We start from the raw sequence: 25,266 nt of genomic DNA, 5'->3' as shown, positions 1-25,266 counted from the left end.
TCTGGTGCCCATCCAACTCTTCCTCCTTCCCCTTGGCTTTTTCTTTTCCCAATGAGCTCCAGCGGGCTGGGGGAGGAGCGGGGAAGGAGCAAACTTTGCCCCTGAGCCGCCGCCGCTGCCAGCCCTCCGGACTGTGAGTGCGTACGGTGGGCACCCGCCCCGTCCTCCTGGCAGCGCTAGCCTGCTCTCCGCCTGCTGCAGCCTCCCTCGCCCTTGCTTTCCTCCAAATTTCGCTCAGTACGATGTAGGGAGCTTGTCGTTATTATTATTTTTTTTAATTTATTTCTCAGCGAAGATGGCTTAATTTTTTATATTTCTATTATTTATTGATCCCTCCCAACCGTAAACCTGCCCAGCCTTCTGCCAGCTGGGCCAGAGCGTAAAGCCTGGGACCGCACCTGAGGCAATGAGCCCTGCACTGAAGAAGCCTCCTAGAGGGATGTGCCGGGGCCGCGCAACAGACTAGATCCAAGCCCCGAAGCTCACACCACCAGTTATCCCCTCTCCCTCACCCCCTTCGCCCGCCTTTTCTGCACCCCGTCCATCCCCTTGAAGCCTCGGATCAGAGCCTGCGCTGCGCTCCGGAGACCTTTGCCGGGGTGAACAGCCCGGAGCCCGAGGAGAGACGGGGCGGCCGTGCTAGATGCATGGGGGAGGGCTCCGGTTAATGCAAGTTCTGGGCTCCTGCAGGGACCCCGACAACTGTCAGCAACAGCAGCAACTCGGGGCCTCCTCCTCTGCTTCCTCAGCGATGCTTTTCCACAGTCTGTCCGGCGCGGAGATGCACGGGGTCATCGACGAGATGGATCGGAGAACCAAAAGCGAAGCACCGGCCATCAGCTCGGCTATAGACAGGGGAGAGACTGAAACGGTAGGAGGCGAAGCAATGGGAGAGTCGTTCAAGCCCCTAAACAAAATAAACCCCTCAAAGATAGAGCTTTTCCCTTAAAATAACAGATCGGGGGGAAACGTCTGCAAAATGCTAAATCGGAAGAAAATTAAGCATAAAGGCACCCCAAAAGATTAAATGAAACCGTGGGGAAAGGCATGAAACTGTTAATTATTAATAATATGCATAGTAATAGTAACGCTTGGGTGAAATGAACGGTACTGCTCTTGCGAGAAAACAGAAAAATAGACCAGCCTTTTGGTAGCGTCCAAGAACTCCTTCCCTTCCCCCAGCCTGTCCGGCCTTCCAAAGTTTTTAGGAAGAGGCAAAGTATGCTTTTATGCAGATAACGTTTTGTCACAGAGAATTTTTTGTCTGCAGAATGGAAACACAAACACCAAATAATCCAGTTCTGTGTTATTTTTCAGGTGGGATGTCTACGCTGAGGTAGTCGTTGTAGCATTTATAAACAAAACCCCCAAACTCGAGTGCCTTTAAATTATTATTTTTAAAAAATAATTGTAATATATATAAACATTGGGTTTGCGAACATGGCAAACAGAACTAGAAGATATGTTTCAGGGAGACGGATAGATGCAAATTTTTATAACTTTACCACTTTTTATCTTCTGTCTGCTGATGCGTAATAGTGTATAGTAATACATTTAGATAATAAAAAGATGCATCCTTTTAACCAGAGTTAAGCTAGCAAAGTAGAAGAGATTTCTGAAGTGTGTTAATTCATTCAACATTTTATGTATACTACTTTTTTGTTTAAAAATGATAACTCTGAAGTGAAATGATCCCGTATTTTGGTTAAGTGCTGCCTTCTGAGCTGATACGGGCATATGCAAGAAAGATATCTGTTCTCAGTTTTTAAAACTTACTCAGTATGTGTTATTTCTCTTAATGCTATGTAGAAATTTACTTAAACGTGACAGTGAGAGTATTTAATCCTGAAATACTGGCTGAAAAACAGCCTTTCTACTATAAGGGTGGAATGTCATTCCTAATCTAAACGGTTTTGGTTTTCTTTGGAAAAGTTAATATTTCTCCGTACAATTAAACAATATCAAATAATCTTTCCTGGAATAAATATTGTGGCATGATACCTTTATATAATGTATAGGCATACACATGTGTATATAGTAAATAGTGGCATAGAATACTGGATCCTTAAATACCATTTCTGGATCTCGGAATATCTTTGTTACCGGAAAAGCAAAGCAGAAAAATCATATTTAATTTAAAATGGATTTAAAAGAAACTACTTGGGTTATAAAACGTTTCCTAATCAGAGTTCAGTTAATGCCTTGAAGAAATAAGCTATCAGTGGATTTGTGTGGCTAACGTATCAGTGTAGTGCCATGATTTTATGTATGTGTAGTTCTGATAGTGGGAATGGTGTAGTCCAAATAGTAGTGCTCATAGCGTTGGGATTTTGTGATCTCTGCAAGTACTGGATGAAAGTAATCAGTCGAACAAATGCTGAAAAAATAGCTTCATTTTCTTTCCATTCTTCTCTATTAGCTGTCTTTTCTTTTTGCTTAGCGCAAGGACTTAAGGCTCTAGAGGAGGTAAAAGTAAACAAACAACTTCTGACACTCCCCCCCCCCCCCCCGAATCGAAACAAACGGCGTTTGTCATATCTGTAAAAAATGTTTTGGGTTCTCTTGCACAAGAACAAACCTGCAGTGTGCTTTTGTGCAAAGTGGATGATAGTAAGTTTGGAACGAAGTGGACAGCAGCGCACTGCAAGCTCTGCCATAAACTGCACCAGTCTGAACCTCCTCTCCTGAACACTGTTTTAAGGTGCCTGCTAAAATAAATAAGCGTGCTTAAACGGTTTCCGATATTTTTCTCTCTTTCTTTTTGGTAGAAGCTGACAGAATATGTATGTATTTGTTTTTTTGCAGGGTTTCGATTGGATTGCGATTTGACACTAAACTATTAAATTATATAGGGGTTACATTTAGTTTTATTGCTTCCAAGTTTATCCCAGCATAATCTAAAGTGCTCTGTTATTTTTTCCCCTCTTTCTTTCCTACACGTTTCGCGCTATTTCGTTTTCCTGATAAAACGTTTTTCACCTCGGATTTAGTGATGCTCATCTCCTCCGCGGTTTTATTTACTGATCCCTTCAGTGCTTTGGGTCAGAGCAGATTTGGATCCGTGTTGTTTGGAACCAGCTTGCAGAGAGCGCTGTGTCTGCAGCGCTGTGACTACTAGGGGGTTTGATCGTAATTCACTCGGAATTTTATAGCTAGGAAAATACACACACAGACACGCTCCACATACACGCACTCACAGAGCATTAACTATGCAGACACTCTCAGTATATCCATAATAATAAATTTTAAAATTAACTATCTGCGATTTGCCCTGCTCTGTGATTATTGCGCCTGTTTATTGAACAGCATCTTTTCTTGTTCTGGGACTGGAAAGTCCACCCAAAAGAAAAAAAAAATTCCTGAGTCTGATCCGGCCGCCTTCCCTAAAATCCAGGGTCTTTTTCTTCTCGTCTCGCCTTCCTTCCCCGCCCTCTCTCCCCCCGCCCGCTCCTCCTGGGGAGGTGGGTTGCGGCGGGGCCCTGGGGACCCGCCTTCCCGGGCGCAGGCGGCAGGTCGGGGCGCGGGGCTCGGAGCCCCCGCTCCGCTCCTCTCGCTGCTCCGCGCCTGCCAAGCCCCTGCACGAAGAGGAGAAGCCCGGCCCCGGCCGGGCAGGGGGAGGGGGGAGCCCAGCAGCGCACAAGAGTTTCTCCCTCTCGCTAACGGTCTGTAATTGTTTTCCCCCAGCAGACCATGCCTTCCATCAGCAGTGACCGGGCTGCCCTGTGCGCCGGCTGCGGGGGGAAAATCTCCGACCGTTATTACCTCCTGGCTGTGGATAAACAGTGGCACATGCGCTGCCTGAAGTGCTGTGAATGTAAACTCAACCTGGAGTCCGAGCTCACCTGCTTCAGCAAGGACGGCAGCATTTACTGCAAGGAGGATTACTACAGGTACAGCTGCCCTCAGCCACCAGCCCGGGAGGGGGGGACCCGCTCACCGCCCCGCACGCTGAGCAAACCCCGTCCTGACGAGGCTGTGGAGGGGATCCGTGGGCACGCCGTCCCCGTGGGGCAGGCTGTGGGCTCTGCAAACCTCCCACTGTGGAAGGAGACTCATGGTGGGATGGGCCCCATGTTCTCGGGAGGGGGGCACAGCTCACCACCAGCCTGCTTGCGGGGACTTCAAGCGGGCGTCCCCTGCCCAGCCTTTTTGGGCTGCGAAGGGAAAAGCAATGGCCAAGGGGAGCTGAGCGTGTTTGCTGCCCTCAACACGCGGGGCACGGCAGGGAGCGGCACCCTCACCCTTGGGCAGGGCTTGCCCTCCCCGCCCGTGTCCCTGTGCGGGGGCGCAGGGACGGGGCTGAGCCCGGGGCACGCTGTCAGCCCGCCCGGCGGCGGGGCCTTCTCCGGCCCCAGGGAAGTTTGCGGGACGGGGGCCGGTGCCTTTTCCTGGTGGGTGCCCGGCGGGGCAGGAGCTGCGCTGTGAGGTGGGAAGCGGGACGGAGGCTCCCGGCCCGTGGCGCCCGCCCGGGTAGTGAAGCCACCGCAAGCGCCCCGGCTTTGTGCCGCTGCCCCGGCCGAGGCGGCCGCCCCGGGCCCCGCAACCCCTCTCCCTCTGCCGCCCCCCGGGCGGACCCGACGAAGGCGGGGGGAGGGCGGGGGGGGATGCTCCTCTCACCGTCTCCTCTGGTCGTTCTGGTTTGCAGGAGGTTTTCGGTGCAGAGATGTGCGAGATGTCACCTGGGGATTTCTGCCTCGGAGATGGTCATGAGGGCCAGGGATTTGGTATATCACTTAAACTGCTTCACTTGCACCACTTGCAACAAGATGCTGACCACCGGCGATCACTTTGGCATGAAGGACAATCTGGTGTACTGCCGCCTCCATTTCGAGACTCTCATCCAGGGGGAGTACCAGGTGCATTTCAATCACTCGGATGTAGCCGCTGGGAAGGGCCCGGCATTGGGAGCGGGCTCTGCCAATACTTTGGGACTGCCTTATTACAACGGTGTGGGGACTGTCCAGAAGGGGAGACCCAGAAAAAGGAAGAGTCCAGGGCCTGGGGCAGATCTGGCAGCCTACAACGCAGGTAAGAGACCCCCATCTTCCCCCAGAACCATTCAAAGGGTTTGTTTCTGTTCACTTCCAAAGGGGGATTTCCGTTTATTTTAGCTTAAACCGTTAATAATAGTTTAGCTGCAGCATAATTATTGAGATCAAGTGCTGTCAAACTGCAATTACAGAAGCTAATATGTTAGCATTTTTCACTTCAGCTGGAAATAAAATGTTTTGAAGCAAGGTCATCTGGTTAAGGAGGGGGAGAAGGGGGAGTGTAGCCTGAAATAAAATCTGGAAACCAGAGACTGTAAGTTAGCACTTCAGAGAGCTGTGAATTTTCTTTAGTAGCTACACTCAAAGGCTGCTGATGGGTGAATTATTCTGCCCTTGTCCTGAGCTCTTGCACCTCAGCGGTTTTGAAAGGAAAGAGAGAGGGAGAGAGTAAGAAAGTGGCTCTTTCCTAAGGACCTGCAACGGGAGGGGGCCGGGGGTGCCCACGGAGCCCGGGCAGGGCTGCAGGCAGCAGGTGTCTGCAGGCAGCCTCGGGGCTGCTCGTCCGGCGACAAGTTCGGCTGGAGTTTTGTTCCTCAGATGTGACTCAGAAGAGTCGGGGAACTCTCAGCATCCCCTCGCTAAACCCCCGCTGCCCCGGCTCGCAGCCCTGCCTCTTAACGGAGACCAGCAGCGGGATGAGAGGGAGCAAACCTGGCCGCAGCCACCGGTCCCTGCAGAAACTGTGTCTCCCGGTCTCTCTGCATCGGGTTGCAAACTTTCTGATATGTTCCCTCGTTTAACCCCCACCCCCCCAGCATTGTAATTTAAAGGCAAGGGAATTCGAGCAGTCTGTAATCCTCCCCCCCCCCTCCCCGCCATCCCTGCTTCCCCCCTTCCCCTCGCTCTTCTTCGTCCCACCAGAGACGCCTGTGATCACTAGGTCTTCCAGCACTGCTCCTTGAATGCAACAGGAAAAAGTGTTTGGAGAAAAGAAAATTCTTAGATCTTGATTTTATTAGAAGAATTCAAGGTGGGGGTTTGCTTCAGACCCGAGTTCCCCGAGCTGAGCGCTCAGCCGTCCCGTCACACCCCGGCGACAAAACTCCTTTGCCTCTTTCCTTGTGCTGCTTCACCCTCGTCTGCGCTTTTCCGCTGTTTCCAGCATGTTTTCTCTTTTAACCTAGGAACTTCAGGCATGTCCCACAGCGCGTAGATTTGCCTTCAAAGTTTTGTTTTGTTTTGTTTTCCCGGAGAGGGCGATAGGTAAAGGCCGAGTTTGCTGCGGTTTGTTTGGAGCCGCACCTCTGCGCGCCCGCAGTCGCGGCTCCGGGCTGTGCCGTGCTCCGGCCCCCTGGCCGGGGGGGGCGAGAGGAAGCGCAGTGCTGGGGGCGGGGGGCTCGGGCTGCGCTGGGGTTCTCCCAGCATCTAGGGCTTCGGCTGCGGGGGAGGTGACCACGCCGGGAGGATGCGGCTGCGGGTGTTTTGCGCCTAAAGACTGAGTAACAACAGCGACGAAATTGGGAGGTTTGCACTGAAAATGGCAGGGAGAAAAGGCGCATCTCTAAGTGGCAAACGCACCTCGGGAGCAAAATTGCCAGCTTATTGTTGGTTTAACTAATTGCTGAATAATTTGGAAATAGTGCAAAAATCAGTAGTGGTCCCAGTGGTGAAGGTTGATGAAAGGTGTATGTAGCGTTCTCCCGAGTAACAGCTGAGCTTTAAAACACACATAAAATATGCATCTTGCCCGTTTAAAAACGTCTCGTTTTCGGAGGGATTAGATTTTAATTGTCCTTCCGCTGTTTCCCTGTGCAGGGCAGATGTTCAGATTCAAAGGACCTGTAAACCGAACCAGCGGCATCTGTCCTGGACGGGAGCACAGCCTGAGAAAGTCTTACTGCTCCCAGACTTCCGAAATAAACCGTTTTTAACTGTATTTTTTTAAAATTCGTTTGCAAAACAATTGCCCTCCGATTTTTTTCTCTTAATTTTTGTTTAGAGCCTGCAACTGAAGCTTAAGAGATCTTCCTTGAGGAACCTTTGGCTTCTTTGCTTAAACTATTTATCCAATTAACTATTTACTAAACCAATAATCGATTAATTCATACGACAGTAAGTGCCATTGATCTTGGAAATCAGACCAGGTTGGCCGTTGATGTAAAATTTCACAAACTAGCAAATTATTACAAAGTCTTCGATTTTCTGCCTTTTAAAGGGAAACCGTTTAAAAGTGTGATAGTTTCTCTTTTTATTTTTAGTGGAATTTCTAATTTCCTTCTCAGAAATGCCCTAGAAATGCACAATATTGTCCTCTGAGGGGATCTGTTGCTGGTAATTTGTGTAAAATACTTTGTGTAAATAAATCTACACCCAGAGGTGGTGGGAAAGGGGGGACCTGTAAACTTAGGCAGAGTTGAGGCTGGAATTATTTCATAAATTGCAGGAAATACTCATCTGCAACAGGAATTGGACTGACTTTTTTTTCCCCCCTACTAAAATGAGTCTCCGTTTGCTCGGGGATGATGGGTTTTAGATGTGGATAGAGCCTGACAAGTGGAAAATAGCTTAGAAGGATGCTGAAACTTCAAAAAGATTTCTTTCTCTTTCTTTTCTTTTTTTTTTTTTTTAAGTGTGTTCCTGTGATCATAATTTCTTCTTTCACTTGTTGGAATGGAGTTTGATGGGGTTTTTTAGGTCAGTAAATCAATGGCTGGAAGCTTGCTGAACACAGAAGCACCTGTAAAGAATTCTGAATACTCCCTTTGTGAATTAGACCCCAAACCTCCCACAGCCTGCTATATTTTATTCATTTGTATCTAGTCCGTCTTTAATAGGAAGACACTAAAATATCCTGAAAAGCGACAGAGGTACTGCACAGACTTGGGCCACGACGAGCTGATAAAATACCCATAATCTGTGCAAATAGCGAAGATATTAAGGAATATTTCCTTCCTTTCCTAACAGGAAGACACATAGTGTTTCAATAAGACGGTGACTAAATATCTAGGCTCGATGCAGACCCTCGGCGGGTGTGGACCGGGGGGTGTGTGGGGCGGCTTTTTGTGCTGCGGGGGCGCCGGCCCCGCGCCCCGGTACCGGCCGCTCGGTCCCGGCCACCCCTGGCGCGGCTCGGGGAGGCGCCGGGGCCCTCTGGAGAGACCCTCCCTCCGAACGGGCTTTGTCAGAAGTTTGGGGTATTTTTTTTTTTTTCCCTGACGAAAATGGGCAAAGCCTGGAAAGTTTTGAAGAGCGAATTTCTCTCCTCGTTTCCCTTGGGACTAAGCTCAGAATGAGCTTTCCTATGACTCCAGAGCGAGCGAACGGGAGTCGCAGCTTAAAAACGGGTGTCTCGCAGCGATTTCCTAAGAAAAATCAGAGTTCCCTCCTTTCCCCCCTCCTCCCGCTTCTCTTCCTTCCTCCTCCCCCTCTTCCGACGTGGGCACCTTTCGGGCCCCCCTGGGCGCGGTGCATCTGGCCCCTCCCCGGGGCCGGGGTCGGAGCAGGGGCAGGGAGCCGGCACTGCTCGCTCGCCAAAGGGCGAGCGGGGCCCCGGCGGCGCTCCCTCGGGCCGAGGGGTCCCTCGGGAAGAGCACGGCGGGGCGACCCCCGCGGGGAGCGGAGTGGAGCCCGCTCCGGCCCCGCCGCCAGCCCCTTCCCCCGGCCCGGCGGGCAGCGAGGAGCCCGGCTCGGCCGGGGCTGCCCGGGTTAATCGCGGCGCTCAGGGAATTACCGCGCACTCGCACCGGCTATTCAGCGCCATTCAATTGGCTTAATTGAGGGGAAAAACCTTCCGCGGCTGGCTCCTCCCGCACAGCCCGGTGCCCGACGCGGCCCCGCTCCGGACCCTTTGTTCTCCCGCCCGCCGCAGCCCCGGCCCGGCCGCTCTCTCCCCCCGGAGGCACTGCGGCCGCGGGGGGGGCCCGTCCCTCCGGCAGCCCCGGGAGGCAGCGGGACACGCAGCCCTTTTGTCCGAGGCGGCGGAGGAAAGAGGGTTTCTAATCCCAGCTCGCCTCTCTCGTGGCCTGGTGATGCTCAGCCTGGAAGACAGTCGCTCCTTAACACAGGCTTTATCTCCCTCTTCCTACAAACACCTCTTGAAATTTCCAGGTTGAGGCGGTGCTTTTTGTGGCTGTTGTCCGAAGGCTTGGCAGAGGTTCCTTTCTTTCAGTGCTGCCAGGCACCTCAGGGGCAGCGAGGGGTACCTTGCCTGCTCCGAGTGCCACAGCTTCACCCCTTTTAATCCCAGTTGTGGTAATGAGTTCAGGTGTCTGCGTTCTCCAAGCGTCTTCTCCTTCCACCGTGGAGAAAGACTTTATCTCTGTTCCTGTCCCAAGTACCATTCAAAGGGCCCTCACTTTTGTCCCCTTCAAGGATGCGGGTACCACAAAGTCCTTTACACGCTCCTGCCAAACAACAAATAAGGCTGCACCCCTGGCTAGTCTAATCACAAGTTAATCACAAGTTCCCTCTCCAGGCAGCAGAAGGTTAAAACACCCCCTTGGCTCTCTTATTACAGAAGGAAAGGGGTGTATATTCCCGAGCCACTGAATATGGAGAGCTGATGCATGCACCAAATGTGTCTCTTGTTTCATTATTCTTTCAGAATCGGGATTAGTTTGCTTTCTTTTTGGGTAATTTAACATGTCAAACACAAGCTACTGAGAACAAAAGTTTCCCCAAAGGAAATTTCTCTTTCCCATCTTCTTCATGTGCCATATACTTAGCGACCTACTAAGTACTAAGCATGTGCTTTGCCCCAGATCCCAACATGTGGGGGGATCTGGCGATTGGAGTTTGAAACAGTGCTCCTCTTCAAGTAGTGTTTGTCACAAAGATAACAGCACATCCTACTTTACACTGATGTTGCTGTTTTTAGAGATGGTATTGTGCATTATTCTACAGAGGATATTTTGCTCCCTAATATCAAAATATAATGTTTTAATCTTCATTTCTAGTGATGCTCTCCATGGACATCACCATCTTGTGGCCAACTGGACATTTGTGTCGTGGTGCTCATGGCAGAGGCTGTAAGAGCTGGCCACTGGTGGGACCAGCCGAAGGACAGGAGGGCAATGGCCCGGATGCAGGGACTGGCGGAAAGGCGCAAGGGCCTTAGAAATGTTCTAGGGTCAAAAAAGAGACTTGGCACCACTTCAGAATTTGTTTTATCACAAAATAGGAATGAAACATTGGTTAATTTAAGATTCCTCTATTTGACTGGAATTTTACCAATTGTGTTTCTGAACTCCCAGCAGGAGCCCTAGATACTGCAATTGAATGGAAATCTTGCATACAGAGAGTTCAACGTTTCCTTTGGGAGATACACAGGGACACCACGAAGGAACAGGGAAGAAGTGTCTGAAAAACAGAGGGTTGCGTGAGGAGCATGTACAGAGTTAGACTTACGCCTCGATGCTTTTTGCAGAAACTCCTCAGCTCTTAAAACCCAGACATGCTTACACCCTTGGCCCATTCTGGATCTCTGTGCCTGCAACGCCCATAGACATTTCAGATTCTGAGAGATGCATATAATATTAGAACTAATATAATAGACTTTTGAAGGTGGTGCCAAGCACCACAACCAAATACAAGAGGGGAACTGGCACTAACTAGGGATATTTATGTCATATCGGGTGATGCCTGGGGGTACCCAAACCACTTGTGCAAGACAATGAACAGCAGACACCCTCGTACACTTTCAAAATCTGTTCTGTAACTTTCTTCATAGAAAAGGACAATAGTTTGCCAATCCCAAATGGTACATATTTAGTACAATTTTAATAATTTATTTATTTGGTAGATGAGGAGGTAAAATTATGAGAAATTCAAAGAGTAAATTGTTCATTGTCCTATCAGGGCTTGATGAAAAGCTGATATCCTCATTCCATTCTGCCAGAATTTAGTGTCACTTTTATTTCCTTGGATCCTGAATGTGTCTCATTGTCTAGGGAACAGGTTAAAATCCAACTACTTGCAGCCCTAAGGTTTTGTTTTGTTGCATATTAACATGAACAGACCTCAGTCTTCAGACAGATATTTTGATGCATTTCCTCCTAAGTCTCTGGCTTGTTATTTCTGGGAGGGTTTGAAAGCATTTAATATAACACACAGAGATCTTTTCCATTACTAATATCGAAAATTCTGTGAGTATATTTTCAAACCAAGCGCTGCTTGGTTTTAAATTTCCATGATAGAATTTGCTATGAGCAATATATTTTCAGTTATTCATCCCAGTATTCTTTATGTCAGGAATTGTAGCTATGAAGGGGACTGGAGCACAAGGGATGACCCCTGTTTGGCAACTGGATCTCAGTTCTTAAACCAGAAAAAAGATTTTACTACATTCCATCCAGCTCCATTAATACTGCATTTTTACTATCTCCTTTTAAGCGTCTTAAACCTTTTAAATTCGGGTGCTTCCAGTCTTTCCATGCCACAGGAAAACAAGCAGAAATGCCTCTTATTGCTAGAATTTGGCACGAGATACTTAGGTCTGGAAAGGATTTATACAAATGTACGTACATGCATGCACACACGCACACATAAATACACATTTATATATACAGTACAATTTTTCTTAGCTGTTTTTTAAATTATAGGAGTACAGAAACACACAGAAAAGTTTGAGGCTTCGGACACTTTCTATGTGTCTATTAAACACATGCTTTTTGTCTTACAGCTGAATTTTTGCAGGCCTTGCTCAACGTTGTGCCATATCTTTTTGGAAGTTTTTGAAAAGGAAAGTTTGCAAAGCAGCTACTGTATGTGCTGCAAAACTGCTGTTTATAGAATCTGGATGCATTTTTACTTATGTCTATGTGCATTTTATTTATATTTTTTTAAACTGTTTTTAACGCATGCCTTTCAGAATTTGTGTTTTCAATCGGGCTGAAAGCCCGTCATGGATAGTACGAATTTAAAGTAAGACTACAGAGATATTCCTGTCTATGAGATGTACTCAATTGTAATGAACCAGCAATAATGGACAATTGAAACAAATCTGTTTATGTGTTAAGAAATTCACCAATAATTCACATTTTAAAGTCCTTTTTTTTCCCCTCATTTTTTGCATGCCACGTAGAACAGAGATAGTAGTGATTTTTCATTACTTTTAACATAAAACTTATAGGAAGCTAAAAGGGAATTGAGATATTGGAACAGAAAAAGTAAATTAATGACAGTTTGTCAGAACTAATTTTCAGTTATACCTCTGATTTTTTGTGGATTTAAGCTCGGTCCTTAACGTTTTTTCTAAGAGTTTTTCTATAGTGTACTGTATGCACAAATAAATTAAAAACTACTTTTGGTCTATGAGATTATTTTGCTTGGCATTCAACATTTAATACTACTTGATAGTTATTATAATGTTCCTTGCTCATAGACCTCTTTTACAAGCTTTATGTTTGATTTATGCAAATGTATCAATCAGTGTCATTCCGTGATTTCAAAAGGGTATAACAATTGATCACTGAAAACAGTATTCGCAAATACTTCTTTAAAAAAGGAAACATAAACATATACATAATTAAAAAGATATTTTTTGTTTTGGCATGCCAGTGATACATTGCATTAACAGCTTTATTTCTTTAGCTGCTCAAATTATAGTCATAATTTGCTGTCTGGTACCCACAAACTTTATTTCTTTTATAGTGTTTCATTTAATGGTCTCTCTTGTACTCTACAGGGTTTAGTTTGATGGAGGAAATAATTATAATTTTAACTGGTCTGTTCCATCGAGATTTAAGTGGACTGTATTGTACCGCTTTCTTTGTACGTTACAATGCAATTTATAGTGATACAAAGTACATTAAAACACTTTACAGAGTTGAGGACAGCTACTGTCCTACAAGCAGAAAGTGGAGGAGAGGCTGTGGAGATGGAGGCAAGAAAAAAGGAAACAGGCCTGACATTTTAAAAGCCATAAAGAGGCAGGTGAGGGTCCTTGCAGGCTGGTTATTGTAAGGGAAAAATAGAAGATGCAGAAATGGAGGGGAAGGCAAGTAGGATTTGTACTCGTACAATACGTGCCATGGTATGTTATTTTAATTGCTGCACTCAGATGAACTGCAAACAATGTTGGTCACGGAGCAATAGATTTACACGCCTTTTCCTCTTGTTGCCTTAAGCTTTAAGTTGCAATGAAAATGATGGCGACCACCTGGATAGAGACCAGCAATACCCCAGCAATCAAAAAACAAAGCGTATGAGGACATCATTCAAACACCACCAGTTGCGGACAATGAAGTCATACTTTGCTATTAACCACAATCCTGATGCCAAGGACTTGAAACAGCTAGCTCAGAAAACTGGCCTGACCAAAAGAGTTCTTCAGGTAAGAAGTCTTTTGTCTTGAAAAGTAAATAAAATATCAATTTTATATTTGAAATGATGTAGATTTTGCTGATCTTCTTTTCTTAACATTTCATACCTTCTGTGAGACTTCAGTTAAGTCCTAGAAAGTATGAGAAAAGTTATTTCTTTTCAGTTTCCCAAAAGTAGATCACTTGGGTTCTAATTTTTAATGACAGTTTTGAAGGTTTGGGGCCCTGCTTGTTTTCCTGTAGTTAGTTAATTCTGCTGCATGTTTTAGCTTCCAACCTGCTGTAAGAAAAAGTGGATTATTTTAGTTAGTGTGTTCACTGTAAATAGAGAGCTCTTAATTTACAAATGACTATGAATGTTTACATTTATAAGAAATTAATCAGCAGTCTGGATTTATTTTATCAGAACAAGGAGGATTTCTTTCATAATTGAAGTGGACATAAATTAAATTTTTCAAAGATATTTTTATTCATAGTTTAGTAACTTAGAATGAAAGGAAACTGCATTTTAAAAGTTCTTTTTCTCTGAAAGCTGGATTTTGCTTGCTTCAAGGGTATATACTCCATTTCCCATACACTATAATGGGAAGCAAAGGTGAGACTATTAGTTGATTCAGCTCCATTTTAATTCACAGTTCTGATTCAAGAAGTCCATTTTAACGGGCACTTATCCAAATAAGATCCTGGCATTCAAGGATCTATTGCTGAAATTTTAAAATGGGTCTTAATTGTAGAAAAATGCTTTGTGGCCTTCATAGAGACAGGTAGGGCTAGAGGGAGACTCTTGGGAACACATTGTGGGCAGCTCTCGCAAATTCATAGGCAAGTGGAGGGCGGCAGACAAAAAATATTGAGAAAAACTGAATTCACCAGAGAGATTTTGGACCTTACAGTGTTAATACCTAACAGAAGGAGGAATAAAGGTTTTGTAGGCTTCCCAGTAAAAACTACTAATGAAAAACCATATGTAATTACTTCTCTTGGCTATGTCCTCCATAGCTGGATTTTTTTGTTTTTACGAGGCTGATTTGCAGTGGTGGAACAAATTCCTCCAATATAACTATTGCACATCCTAACACTTGATGTAATGTCTCTCCTAGCAGCTCTCCTTCATCCATGCACATGGGCGAAATAATTTACTGCATTTGTCTATTCTTATTTTGACACTTCGCCGTTATTTTACCCTCAGAGTTTACACTTCAGTAATATCTATTCTGTCCATTACAGTGCACTCACACCTGAATTATCTGAGAAATTTCACATAGTGTATTAAGAAATGAGATCAGTGTCTAGGAAGTGTCTTTCTCTTGATTATCTTTCTGTTCTCTCTCCTGATTCCACACCAACTTTGCCTTCCATCTTTCTCTTCTCTTTTCATCTAATGGGTCTTTCCTTCCATCTTTTTTCCAACTTGTTGTCTCTGTTTCTTCCTTTTCGGAATGTATTTCTTTGTCTCCAAAACTGGGCTCCACGTCTCCGTTACACTTCAGTTCCTCTTTCAATTTCTTCATTGCTGGTGTTTCCATCTTAAACATATCACATCTTGCAGTTTTAAGGTGCTTAGTAGTTCCGCCTTTTTGTGTCAGTCCCTTACAATTCCATTAAACTTTTTTTCATCATTTTGGTAATTGGTGTTTCACTTCTTTTACTTTCACAGTTAAATACTCCTTTATGTCTGGGCTCCTTTAGCTGAAGAGTGGTGGAAGTTAATAGTCGGTGGTGAGGATTGCACCCAGAGGATGATGCTGTTGGAGGCAATTCAAGAAAATGGCTCGGGCTGATACTTTGTCTAGTGTCCCTTGAGTTTTCCTGTCTGTTATGAGCACTCTCTACTCCATACTCTGGGACTTTTTGTTTGAAAATTAATTTAGGCCATGAAAAAACAAACTTTCTTTTTTTTTTAAATGTAGAACCTTTGTGCCTAATTGGCTTATCTCCAACCGGTGAGAGGCAATTTTTCAAACACTGAAGTTCACCTATATGAGTTTCAGGGTTGCTCTTTGATGGGGAAAACTCTTCGTGATGTTGGTTACTGAGATAGTGTCACTTGTTAATTCTTTTGAGCCAGAAAGGTTGGCATTCCATCTGTGTCATCTATCGAACACGAAGTAATTCACTGACACTATTGATCTAAACAAGCATCATTAGTATTACTCTGTCTTACATACCGAAGGCGCATGGACTCCCAGATGTACGTGCACGCTTGCCAGTAGGAAGAAATCTTCTGCAATCCCTATGTTGTTATTAGGCGTGTTTGTAAGCTGTTGTATTTTCTGTATGTTCAGATCGCAGTTCAGCTGATGCAGGACTGTGGCTCATCATATATCGTCAACAGAATATATTTTAATAGGAAATACAAGGCGGCAGATCAGGAGAAGCAGATTCTCTTGTTCTGAAACCAGTGTACTTCCTAAACACACGCAGTAGAGTTCCTAGTGATTTAGGAAACAGCTATAGTGCCCTTACTATATAGACAGTCCCACATAACGTCTAATGAGGGTGCTTTGTTTGCAGATGAGCAGAGAATTTGACCATGTTTTTAATGACCTGTGATATTGGATTTGGTAGACGTGACTTCTCTCTTTGCTTTATGTATAATTAGTCATCAGCTACACATGTCCAGAAGTGGAATGGCATGGAAATGTAACATACTGCTTACTAAATTACATTTCCTTCAGTGGCTTTGTAATGCAGACTATTTTCCGTAAGTAGCCACATTAGAATCACAGTAAACCGATTTATATTTTTAACCGTTATTTTTATTTCTTTTCATTCAAATTTAGCTTTATATTTGCAATTTAATTCGTATACTTCTTGTGCTGCAGCTGGGGAACACAAGCCCTTTATTGTAAGCTATCATTCATAATTAAAGTGACCAGCTAATTGTGAGCTAACTAACTGGGATAAATATTCCTCTTTTGGGAATTGATCTTTCTTTTTGTGAGTTTAGAAAGGGAAGGTGGAAGTAGACAGCCCTAAGAAGGCATGGTTTGCTAGCTCTAGGTATGTAGCTCTTCTCTCCCCAGGAGTCCGGAATATGATTATCCGTGGCAAAAGCAGTTCAGGAACATAAAGCATTATTTTTCAGTGTGTGTCTTGTACACGGCTTACTCGTTCTTGAATCACTCCCCAGTAAAGTTGCTATGAAAACCCTACAAAGGTTACTGCAGGCATTTCGACTTCGCTAATTGTGTTTCCAGTAGTCAACAAGCATGAAAATTTTCACAGTCATGCGTGGGTACCCTGCGCTACCTTTCGGTGAAGATTTGCAGACGCTTTACCGAGCCTCCGTTCGTAAAATACCCCGTAGTCCCCCTTTAACTATGTGTTCACTAGACGTAACAGAGTAACGTGTGTGCAATGAGTGTATACAGTTTGCTTTGTTGTGAAACATCCTTTATATTTTTGTTTCTTCACTTACTAGTTAGTAAAATTCAGTAAACCTAAACGTCTCCAGGTAGCTGTGTGCATGAGCAAAATTGTGTTTAAAAATTGTTTTCTAGCACAAGTTATTCATACGACTAATATATAACAGTCGCAACAAGGGAGGTGTTACAAACAAGGAAATAAAGTTACCTAAGGTGATTAGATGATCTCATGCACTGCAGTATCTGAATCCTTTACAGACTTAGTGTATTCATTTCCAGTACAACCCAGTCATATGGAGATGTTATTTTATTCCTATCACTGAAGAGATAGTATAATATTTTAACTGCAGTAAATATTTTTCTGCCTAGCTGTTGAGTTGTCCAGCTACAGGCATCCAACCCAGCTAACCAGAATGTGGGAGCATCAGTGGTGGGTCTCGCAGCTGCTTTTATTTTTCAGTGGGAGTCATGGTCCATATTTTCCCCTTTGATTTGACATAGCTCAGCCTTACAATGATACAGTTGTACAGAAAAACACTAAATACTTCCCAGTGACTTAGTTTATTCCCCAGTACTGGAGACCAGACTCCTAATTGTGTAATTGATGTGAGACAAGTCCTTCTGGAACAATTCTTTCAGTTATGTATGTTTGGGCTATTATTTCTTTACTGTAATATCGCTACAGGTGCAGGGCCTGAATTGCCAACGCGAGCATGCAGCGCTACTGCCATCATGCCTGGGCAACCCTCCATTGCCAGCTCTTACACGCTACTTTGCACAGCTATAAGTAACAACATGGGGTGGTAGAGAAGCACGCCTATGTTCCTACAACTCAGAAAAGAATAGTTTTAATTACTTCCCTGCTCTTCAACATGAAGGCTTTGCTGAATACCTTCATATCTTAAGTGCATAGCAGAATACCACTATTGTGATAGTTATGTTATCCCTTTCTATTATAAGACAAGGTATTTTCAGAATTTCAGTTAACAAATATTTAGATGCCTTTTCAGTAATAACATGAATATTTATTATTGGACAATTTTAAAGAGCTTTATAACCATTAGTTGATTAACCTTGACAATATCTCAGTGAGGAAGAAAGCGAAAGTAGTCATATTATCTCTATTTTTGAATAATACTTACGAGATTATGGAATATTTTCTATGTTTAACATGAATTACAACTATTAAAGAGAGAATGAACCATCTTATATGTGCGGCTCCTGAAAGTAGCATGAATGGCCATCAGTAAGGGCATTTGAGCACAGGTTTTCATATTTAATGGCAGATAAAGGGGAATATATAAACACCAATAATCTTGCTCACTTTTCTTTACGTACTCCATGTTTCGAATCACAAACAGAAGGAAAACTGTAGAGTCTCTCGCCCTACTAAGGTTAAGGAGCAGTTGGACTTTTAGGAACAATGTAAATGAACAAAATATTTACGGTGCCTCCTACAGTTTTACACACTTTAAGCAACAAAATAGATTTGTGAATAGGAATGGAAATGGTACTCATACTTGCGGCTACTGCATGTATAAATATGTATATTTTTAATGAACATAAGTGTGAAATTATGCAGGAGTATGTGTACATGCAACTGGACTAGTAGTTTTGTCTGTTCTGTTTTAATTATTACGTAGCCATGGTACACATACATATCAACAGTGGCAGTTTCTAAACATCCCTTTCACCTTCATATGTATTATCATTTTTACAATTGCTAGAAGGTATATTAAAAAAATCAAAACCAAATTACTTTGTGGGACAAATATAGATTATCTCTTACTGAAAGGTAAAAAATCCCATAAATGTTCAAAATGCTGTTTTTTGCTATTCCTAACTAGTCGGTGATTGAGAATTTGCAACTTGAATGACCAGAACAAACTGATTTGCTCCACATGCATCCCCTGCACAGGGGGCTCCTTGCCTCGCTCAGAACCACGCACACACACATCTCTGCCTCCCTTCTTGCGTGGCTCCGAATGAGCAGTCACAGGAGAGGACATGGGTTGTGAGTGTGTCAGGCAAAACCAACAAATTTGATTTTGCCTGGTTTTGACCACATCGCTGTCCTTTAACAGGTTTGCCACTTTGATGGACCATGTTATAAAATCATGTGTGTATTTTTACCACTGCTAGTTTAGGAGAAGATTTTTGTTCTCTTGTTTTAAATGAAATTGATAAACAGCCTTTACACTAAGTATTTTAACAAAGGGAATGCCAACATAAACTGTTTTAAAATACTGAGCTTTCAGAAACAAGGATCTGTAGGGATGTGATTTATGCACGGCCCACGATTGCAGCTCCTGTGGCTACTGCTAGAATTTGTGCCTGAGGATTATTTCGTTGTGGCATTCCCTGGAGAGAGTGAGCGAGCGGGAGTGCACCTTAAAGACCCTTGGCTGGGGGAGAAAGCTTTCCAGAGAAAAAATAAGAGTGCTCAACAGGGGGAATTTGGGGCTGGACCATCCATAGATGAGAAGAAAACCAGTCAGAGGAAAAAGAGATGAGACCTGTTCATCAGTTCTAACTGCAGCTGGCAGCTGAGAGAGCAAAGAGAGCGCCCTACGGGACGGCTGGTATTTACGTACCGCTCCTCTGTTAGTGGTCTGGCTTAAAGCGGATCCTATGGCAGGGGCCATGCTGTTTCAGAGGCAGAGGTCAGAATTTCTGTACAGGCTGCTGCGGCCTCGTGAGCTGCACACACTCCATTTCCCTGTACAGGCCACAGAGGAGAAATGCCATGGAGATACTGTATGGCTCTGCAGAGCCTTTCACTCACTCAGTCCTTTCTCCGACAGATACAGGGATGATGAGGCTCATTGCATCTGGAATGGAAAGACTCAGTCCTATTCCTTACAGCAGGTCAACGTGAGGACAGTAGGATCAGCATTGAGTCCATTGTAAAGAATGTAACAATGACAGAAGGCCGTCTGATAAATAAGCACGGTGAAATTTCAGCACGTTTGCAGCAGTAAAATTAGCTGGTATCAACAGACATCAGCAGATATTTGGTATCAACAGATATCAGGTTGAACGACATTTTCAAATTTAGTCAAAGTAATATGCTGTACCTCGGTTTCATGCAAGTTTCACAAACACATTTTATGTATTTTCAAATAGGTCAGAAAAATATTTTATCTTTAAACAAATCCTGCAGACAGTGGAGAGCATTATTAACTTGGACCTAAACACTGAAATTTAACTGACAAAGAAGTCGTCGTAGCTTTTGTCCTTCACTCATAGATAATAATCAAATAATGCAAGAAGTAGCAATCTTGGAAAAATTTCTGTATCTGAATGTAATTTCTACTGGAATGAGAGTTTTTAATGCAATGCGGGTCATTAATACCATTCAGGCCTCTTTTCCTGACATCATTCCAGTACTGAAATCAGTTGAAAAAGGAGACTGGCATAGGCGAAGGGAGCTGAAGCATTTGAGAAAGAAGAGTAAGAGAAGAGTAAGAAAGAGGGACGTTCCTTTTAGAAAGGCGAGAGCACTGCTGACGCTGGGACATGGGAAAGTTGCCGGGAGAGCTCTCGGGGCCCGCAGAAAGGCAGGGTGCTGTGGGCTGTGTCACCTGCTGCTTACAGTGGGAGATGGACTTGAGATACGAGGGTGCCGAAACTCGTTATTTTATGTTCGTCAGATGCTTGATGTCTGCCTCATCCAGAAAAATACTTCTGGGATTGAGGGCAATCGAGGATTCATGCAGGCTGCCAAATATCTAAGCATCTTTATGCCTAGCCTGCAGAGAGAGACTCCCCTCCTCCATCCTTGGTCCACTCCTGTCCCAGGCAGGCTGTTTATACAGGATTGCAGAAGAGGGAAAGAGGAATGCTTTGCAGGCGTGCAGAGGACACTTCCCATGACTGGGCCTACTTTTCTAACATGTTACCAGTAAAAACATCTTCCACAATTCAAGCGCTGGTGAATTTGTGAGTATGTTTTTGCTTTTTTAAACACTGCAGCTCTTTAAATGCTACCCTGTTATATTAAACTATTTCAGGTTTGGTTTCAAAATGCTCGAGCCAAATTCAGACGGAACCTCTTACGTCAAGAAAACACAGGGGTGGATAAGACTTCAGACTCAACACTCCAAGCAGGGACCCCATCAGGTCCTGCCTCAGAAATATCCAATGCCTCCATGAGTCCATCCAGCACTCCCACTACTTTAACGGACTTGACTAATCCTACCATGCCTACTGTGACATCTGTCTTGACGTCAGTGCCCGGAAGTCTTGAGGTTCATGAATCTCGAAGTCCTTCACAGACAACTCTTACAAATCTTTTCTGATGACTCTTTCTTAATAATTTCTTTAAAAAAGAAATTATTCTTAGTTGAAATTCCAAGTGTATTTTAATAGAGGCTTTGAGCAACTGACTAACCACAATTAGGATCTCTCCTAAAAAACAGAAGGAAATGTAGTGTTCTGGTATGATGGAGTATGGACTGAAGAATAACTTGGAAGATCTATTGCAACACAACATTTGTGTAACTGTACAGTTTTGTGGACTGAGCAAGGGAAACAGCAATTAATTTAAGTTGGCTAAAGCTTCTGTATTTTCAAAGACTGCCATGTGCCTTATATACTGTTTTATCTACATACTTTGGATTCCATGTCCACTTCTCTCTTTTTCTCTCTGTATATTTATGACCAGGGCAAAAATGTTAAGAGTTTGTTACTTTGAATAGTCCTAAGCCTTTCATTGGTTGCTTTGTTGTTTTAGAATTTTAAGGTCGAAGTCTGTTCGAGTACCAGAATTTGTAAAATCTAACCAGTAATAAAACCACTTATGGAAACTACTTGGTAATGGCTGCAGTTACATTTAACATTAGTGTCACAATCAAGATAGGCTGATTGTATTTAAAAGGATTAGAAAACTGCACTTCAAATACAGTATCTGACCTAGGATAAACTCTGAATATGATGTGTACATTCCTCCTGTTCCTGAAGTATATATGGGTGAGAAATCCAGCTTGTGCAACAGTCTAGGTATCTTCATTTTAGAGAAATAAATAACTGTTAGTTGCAGGTAGAAGTTATCAGATATTGTTAAAATTCAAACAGAAAAACTATACTTAATTTTGCTGCGTGAAAGAAACTTGACTTCAGCTAGCATTTATGAAAACAGTCTTGCTTGTCCCGTTTCACGGAGGAGGCAAGCAGGGTATCCGACAGCCGTGTGGCCACAATCGGTCTGCTACAGAGATGGGCACCGGGTGATATTTTCCATAGGAAAAAGACAAAGTACTTCAGGTTATTTTACAACGCTGGTGGGCAAAGTTGAGGCAAAATTATGTTTTATAAAGTCACAGCCTTACATTTTTTGTAATGCTTTGAAGGAATAAAAAGCCAAGGAAGACTATGATATTATCGATACTAATAAAAGTGGTTATTCCTTTAATGATTCTGGAGCTTTCAATACAATTGAATTCCTTCTCCCCCAAATATCTGTGCAGAATATAACTCATATTTTGAGTTTTTTTCCTGTTGTTTTTGAAGATGCTTTTCTGTAATTAAAGAAATACCTCAGCAAAGTTTAAATATGTGTAAGAATGATTCTACACTATGCTGTTTGCCCAGGAGTTTTATAGATTTTGAGTGGTACATAAGATGCATATGGTGGTTCTTTTTCAAACCTGTTACAATCAGTTCATTTCAGTCGAATGTTAGGTTGTATGTGGCTAGCTCTCTAAAACTAATCTGTCATTCCCATTGGATCAAAATTGCTAAAAGATTATTCCAAACAAACAGCAAGACAGGTGCCAAGATTCATGTTCTTTGCCCTTTTCACTGCACTGAAGATGATTTAGTAGGCCAGACTCTTTGGTAACAATGTTTTCGTTTTAAAAGCACGACATTATTCAGCTTTCTCAGCTGAAAATTTGCCATTCTTGTTCAGGCCAAATTCCTATCGAGATCAGTGAAAGATCTCAGAGCATGAGGACTGTGGGATAGAAATGCTGACATAATTAGGTCATTTATTAACCTTTTTTACACTTCAGCTTAAAAAGCCGCACAGGTGAGTTATCTGAAAAGGAAGATAGTCCTAAAAATAATCATAACTAGCTAAGATCTGTGAGAGGGATTATGTTCTGGTCACTAAAACCAATAGGCTAGCATGGCTCATTAAGTTTATGCACAATGATGAAACATTAAAAAAGATAATTTGGGTTGAATTAATAATTTACAGGTTTGTCCAAGATATTTTTCCTCATAATATAAATGTCTGATAGGGAAATCGTGCTGGTTAGTGGACTGTAAAAGAGAACATATCCGCCTTTCAAAGATATTCAGACACGGAGATTCTGCTGTATGTAATGTTTTGTTCGTTGTCAATTACCTTGGAGATTTTATTTTTTTTACATGCTTAGCTGGATCTTTTCTTAATTTAAAAGGCAACGTTGGTCCACTGCTAAATGGATACAGACCATAATTAAACCCTCCGGTGTAGTAACCTGTAAACAGTTTAAAAAACCGAATCGTGAATTCTTAAGTGTTACGGCAAATGTGGCTGATAACAATTCAAATGGTTCTTTAAAATTGCAGTGCTATTATTTGTGATCCTGTATTTTAACTACCTGAATCCACGTGGATGGGAATACCTTTCAAATCAATTCTCAATATTGCCTTTTCAAATAACTGACATTTATGAAGGGGAATACTCTTGTGTTAATCTTATCTAAAACCTATAAGAGACAATTAGAGAAATTGTCTGGTTTAATCAAATCAGGGATTTTGCATATAAATAAGAGACAATATTCTATGTAGGGTCTTTATGTAGGTGCATTAGGATTCACTCACTGGCTCCAATGACCTATGTTGTCCCCATGATTGTTTCAATCCTGTGGTATTGTTTGGTTGTTTAGAGCTTGTTGGTTTTGAATGCTGTACATTTTTTTACTACTGCAATCCTAATGTTTCTTTCTCTACATACTTGTACAGTTCCACATTTGATGTATTAGTCTGAAATTCTGTTTAAAACATGAACAAAAATGGAAATGATATTTCTTTGGAAGTGTATTTTTACTGTATATCTAATTTGAACTAGTTGAACATACTTCTTTACATTTTGCATGATAGGTGTGTAGTTCATTTTTTAAATATGAAAGAGACTTAAGAGTAACTTAGAATAAGAATATAATGAAACCTATACAAATATGGAAAATACATACAATGATTTGCTACTTTTTGACTCAAGAAACTTTTTGAAATACATTTTACCTAGTTTATTTAAAATAATGCAAATATTTTGTCTTTTGAGTTCATACATAACACAGAATATAAAAAGGGATTACGCATTAAAAAAAATTTCAAGTCACCTTGGGACTCGACAGCATGCTGGATTGTTCTTGTCAAGCAAAGAAAAAGGATACTTGATCTTAAGAATGCTGAATAAATATATTTTGATCTACAGTAGAGAGGGATAGCATTACTGTAAGTGATATGTAATCACAACTTAAAATTTATTGACATTATTAATTGCTACATTTCATAAGACTTATTTTTCATTCAAATTATCTAAGTTGGGGAAGAGAAGACTAAGGATCATTATACCAATGACAAAGCTGAGTGCCTGCCCTGGAAGCAAAAGTCAATTTATCAAATACTTTATGGATGGAGAAAGTGCCTGCAGGGTATTTTGGTTTCCAAACTATCTTTTCCTCCTAGCTGTTAAAAAAACCCCCATATTTAGAGCACTTTCCTATAACTGTTTGTTATTTTTTGTCTGTTGGAAGGTAAAGAGTAAAGCTTAGGCACCTGTAATAATAATCTTCATCTAAAGGAAAAGAAGAAAAAAACCCAAATCAAAATAATAATTAGGCTTCATATTTAGGCATGACGATAGCAAAGACATCCAGGTGACTAAAAGCAGTTCCACGTGTACATGCTTACGGTTTTCACAGTGAATACTGCTTGGAAGGAGAGAACTTAATTGAAAGTAGATGAATTATGATTATGTTTTTTTACTTCAGAAAGCCAGGACTAATTACATAACTCTGTTGCTGCTTTTTAAAATGAAATTTGATGTAAGTTGCCATTAGAAAGGGTCATAACATCAAGTATAGTGTGAAGAGATAAGACTAGATGTTTTAAGAAGGACTTTTTTTCCCCTTTTCTTTCCGTCTTTTTAACCCTGGTTCTTCTCCAGGATGCATCGCAAACCGCTGGCAATGGGCTGGGTTTACTTTACAGAAGGTAGATCACCTCCCTGACACCCAGTTTCCGTCCTCCAGCTCACCTGCCTTCTCGCGCTGACGCTGGCAGACACTTCTTTGCCTGGCACACTCTGACTGCCCACAGTGTGAATCCTCCACCCATCTGAATGCTTCACTGGAGTTTTTTCCTACCGCTGCAGGAATCGAGCCCTTCTGAATAAGGAGGAGTTAAACCATTCCTGGTAGCAATTAATGCATCCGTAGCTAAAATTATGATCTGTAAAATGAACGGCCTATGCGTTTCTGAGATCACTTTGACCCACATTTGAAAAGGCTACAGGTGGAACGTGTCCAGTTCGCACTGGCAGCCAGGGTTTGGATGGGTGGGAAATCCCTGTGCACCCACGTTTTGGTGCAT

General features: G+C 43.0%; 1 protein-coding gene across 2 annotated transcripts; it reads left to right on the top strand.

The window, feature by feature from the left end:
• On the top strand, positions 1 to 23,681 carry LHX2 (LIM homeobox 2). 2 transcript variants are annotated; one of them, XM_063353400.1, is made up of 5 exons: positions 1 to 871; positions 3,688 to 3,890; positions 4,646 to 5,028; positions 13,118 to 13,323; positions 20,694 to 23,681. In XM_063353400.1, exons 1-5 carry the CDS (start codon positions 644 to 646, stop codon positions 20,979 to 20,981), a joined length of 1,308 nt encoding a protein of 435 aa, XP_063209470.1. In that variant the 5' UTR covers positions 1 to 643; the 3' UTR covers positions 20,982 to 23,681. The 2 variants fall into 2 exon arrangements, with proteins under 2 accessions (XP_063209470.1, XP_063209469.1); XM_063353399.1 differs by having other exon boundaries at positions 3,685 to 3,890.
• The last annotated feature ends 1,585 nt before the right edge of the window (positions 23,682 to 25,266 follow it).

This window comes from Chroicocephalus ridibundus, chromosome 15 (assembly GCF_963924245.1).
Source record: "Chroicocephalus ridibundus chromosome 15, bChrRid1.1, whole genome shotgun sequence".
NCBI lineage: Eukaryota > Metazoa > Chordata > Aves > Charadriiformes > Laridae > Chroicocephalus > Chroicocephalus ridibundus.
This window is presented reverse-complemented; position numbering and strand designations above follow the sequence as displayed.

Excerpts from the sequence above, each read along its gene's own strand:
- LHX2 (XM_063353399.1), top strand. The coding sequence starts at position 644 with ATGCATGGGGGAGGGCTCCGGTTAATGCAAGTTCTGGGCTCCTGCAGG. Across the intron at positions 5,029-13,117 it reads TCTGGCAGCCTACAACGCAG|CTTTAAGTTGCAATGAAAAT; the intron begins GTAAGAGACCCC and ends TGTTGCCTTAAG. Across the intron at positions 13,324-20,693 it reads TGACCAAAAGAGTTCTTCAG|GTTTGGTTTCAAAATGCTCG; the intron begins GTAAGAAGTCTT and ends AAACTATTTCAG.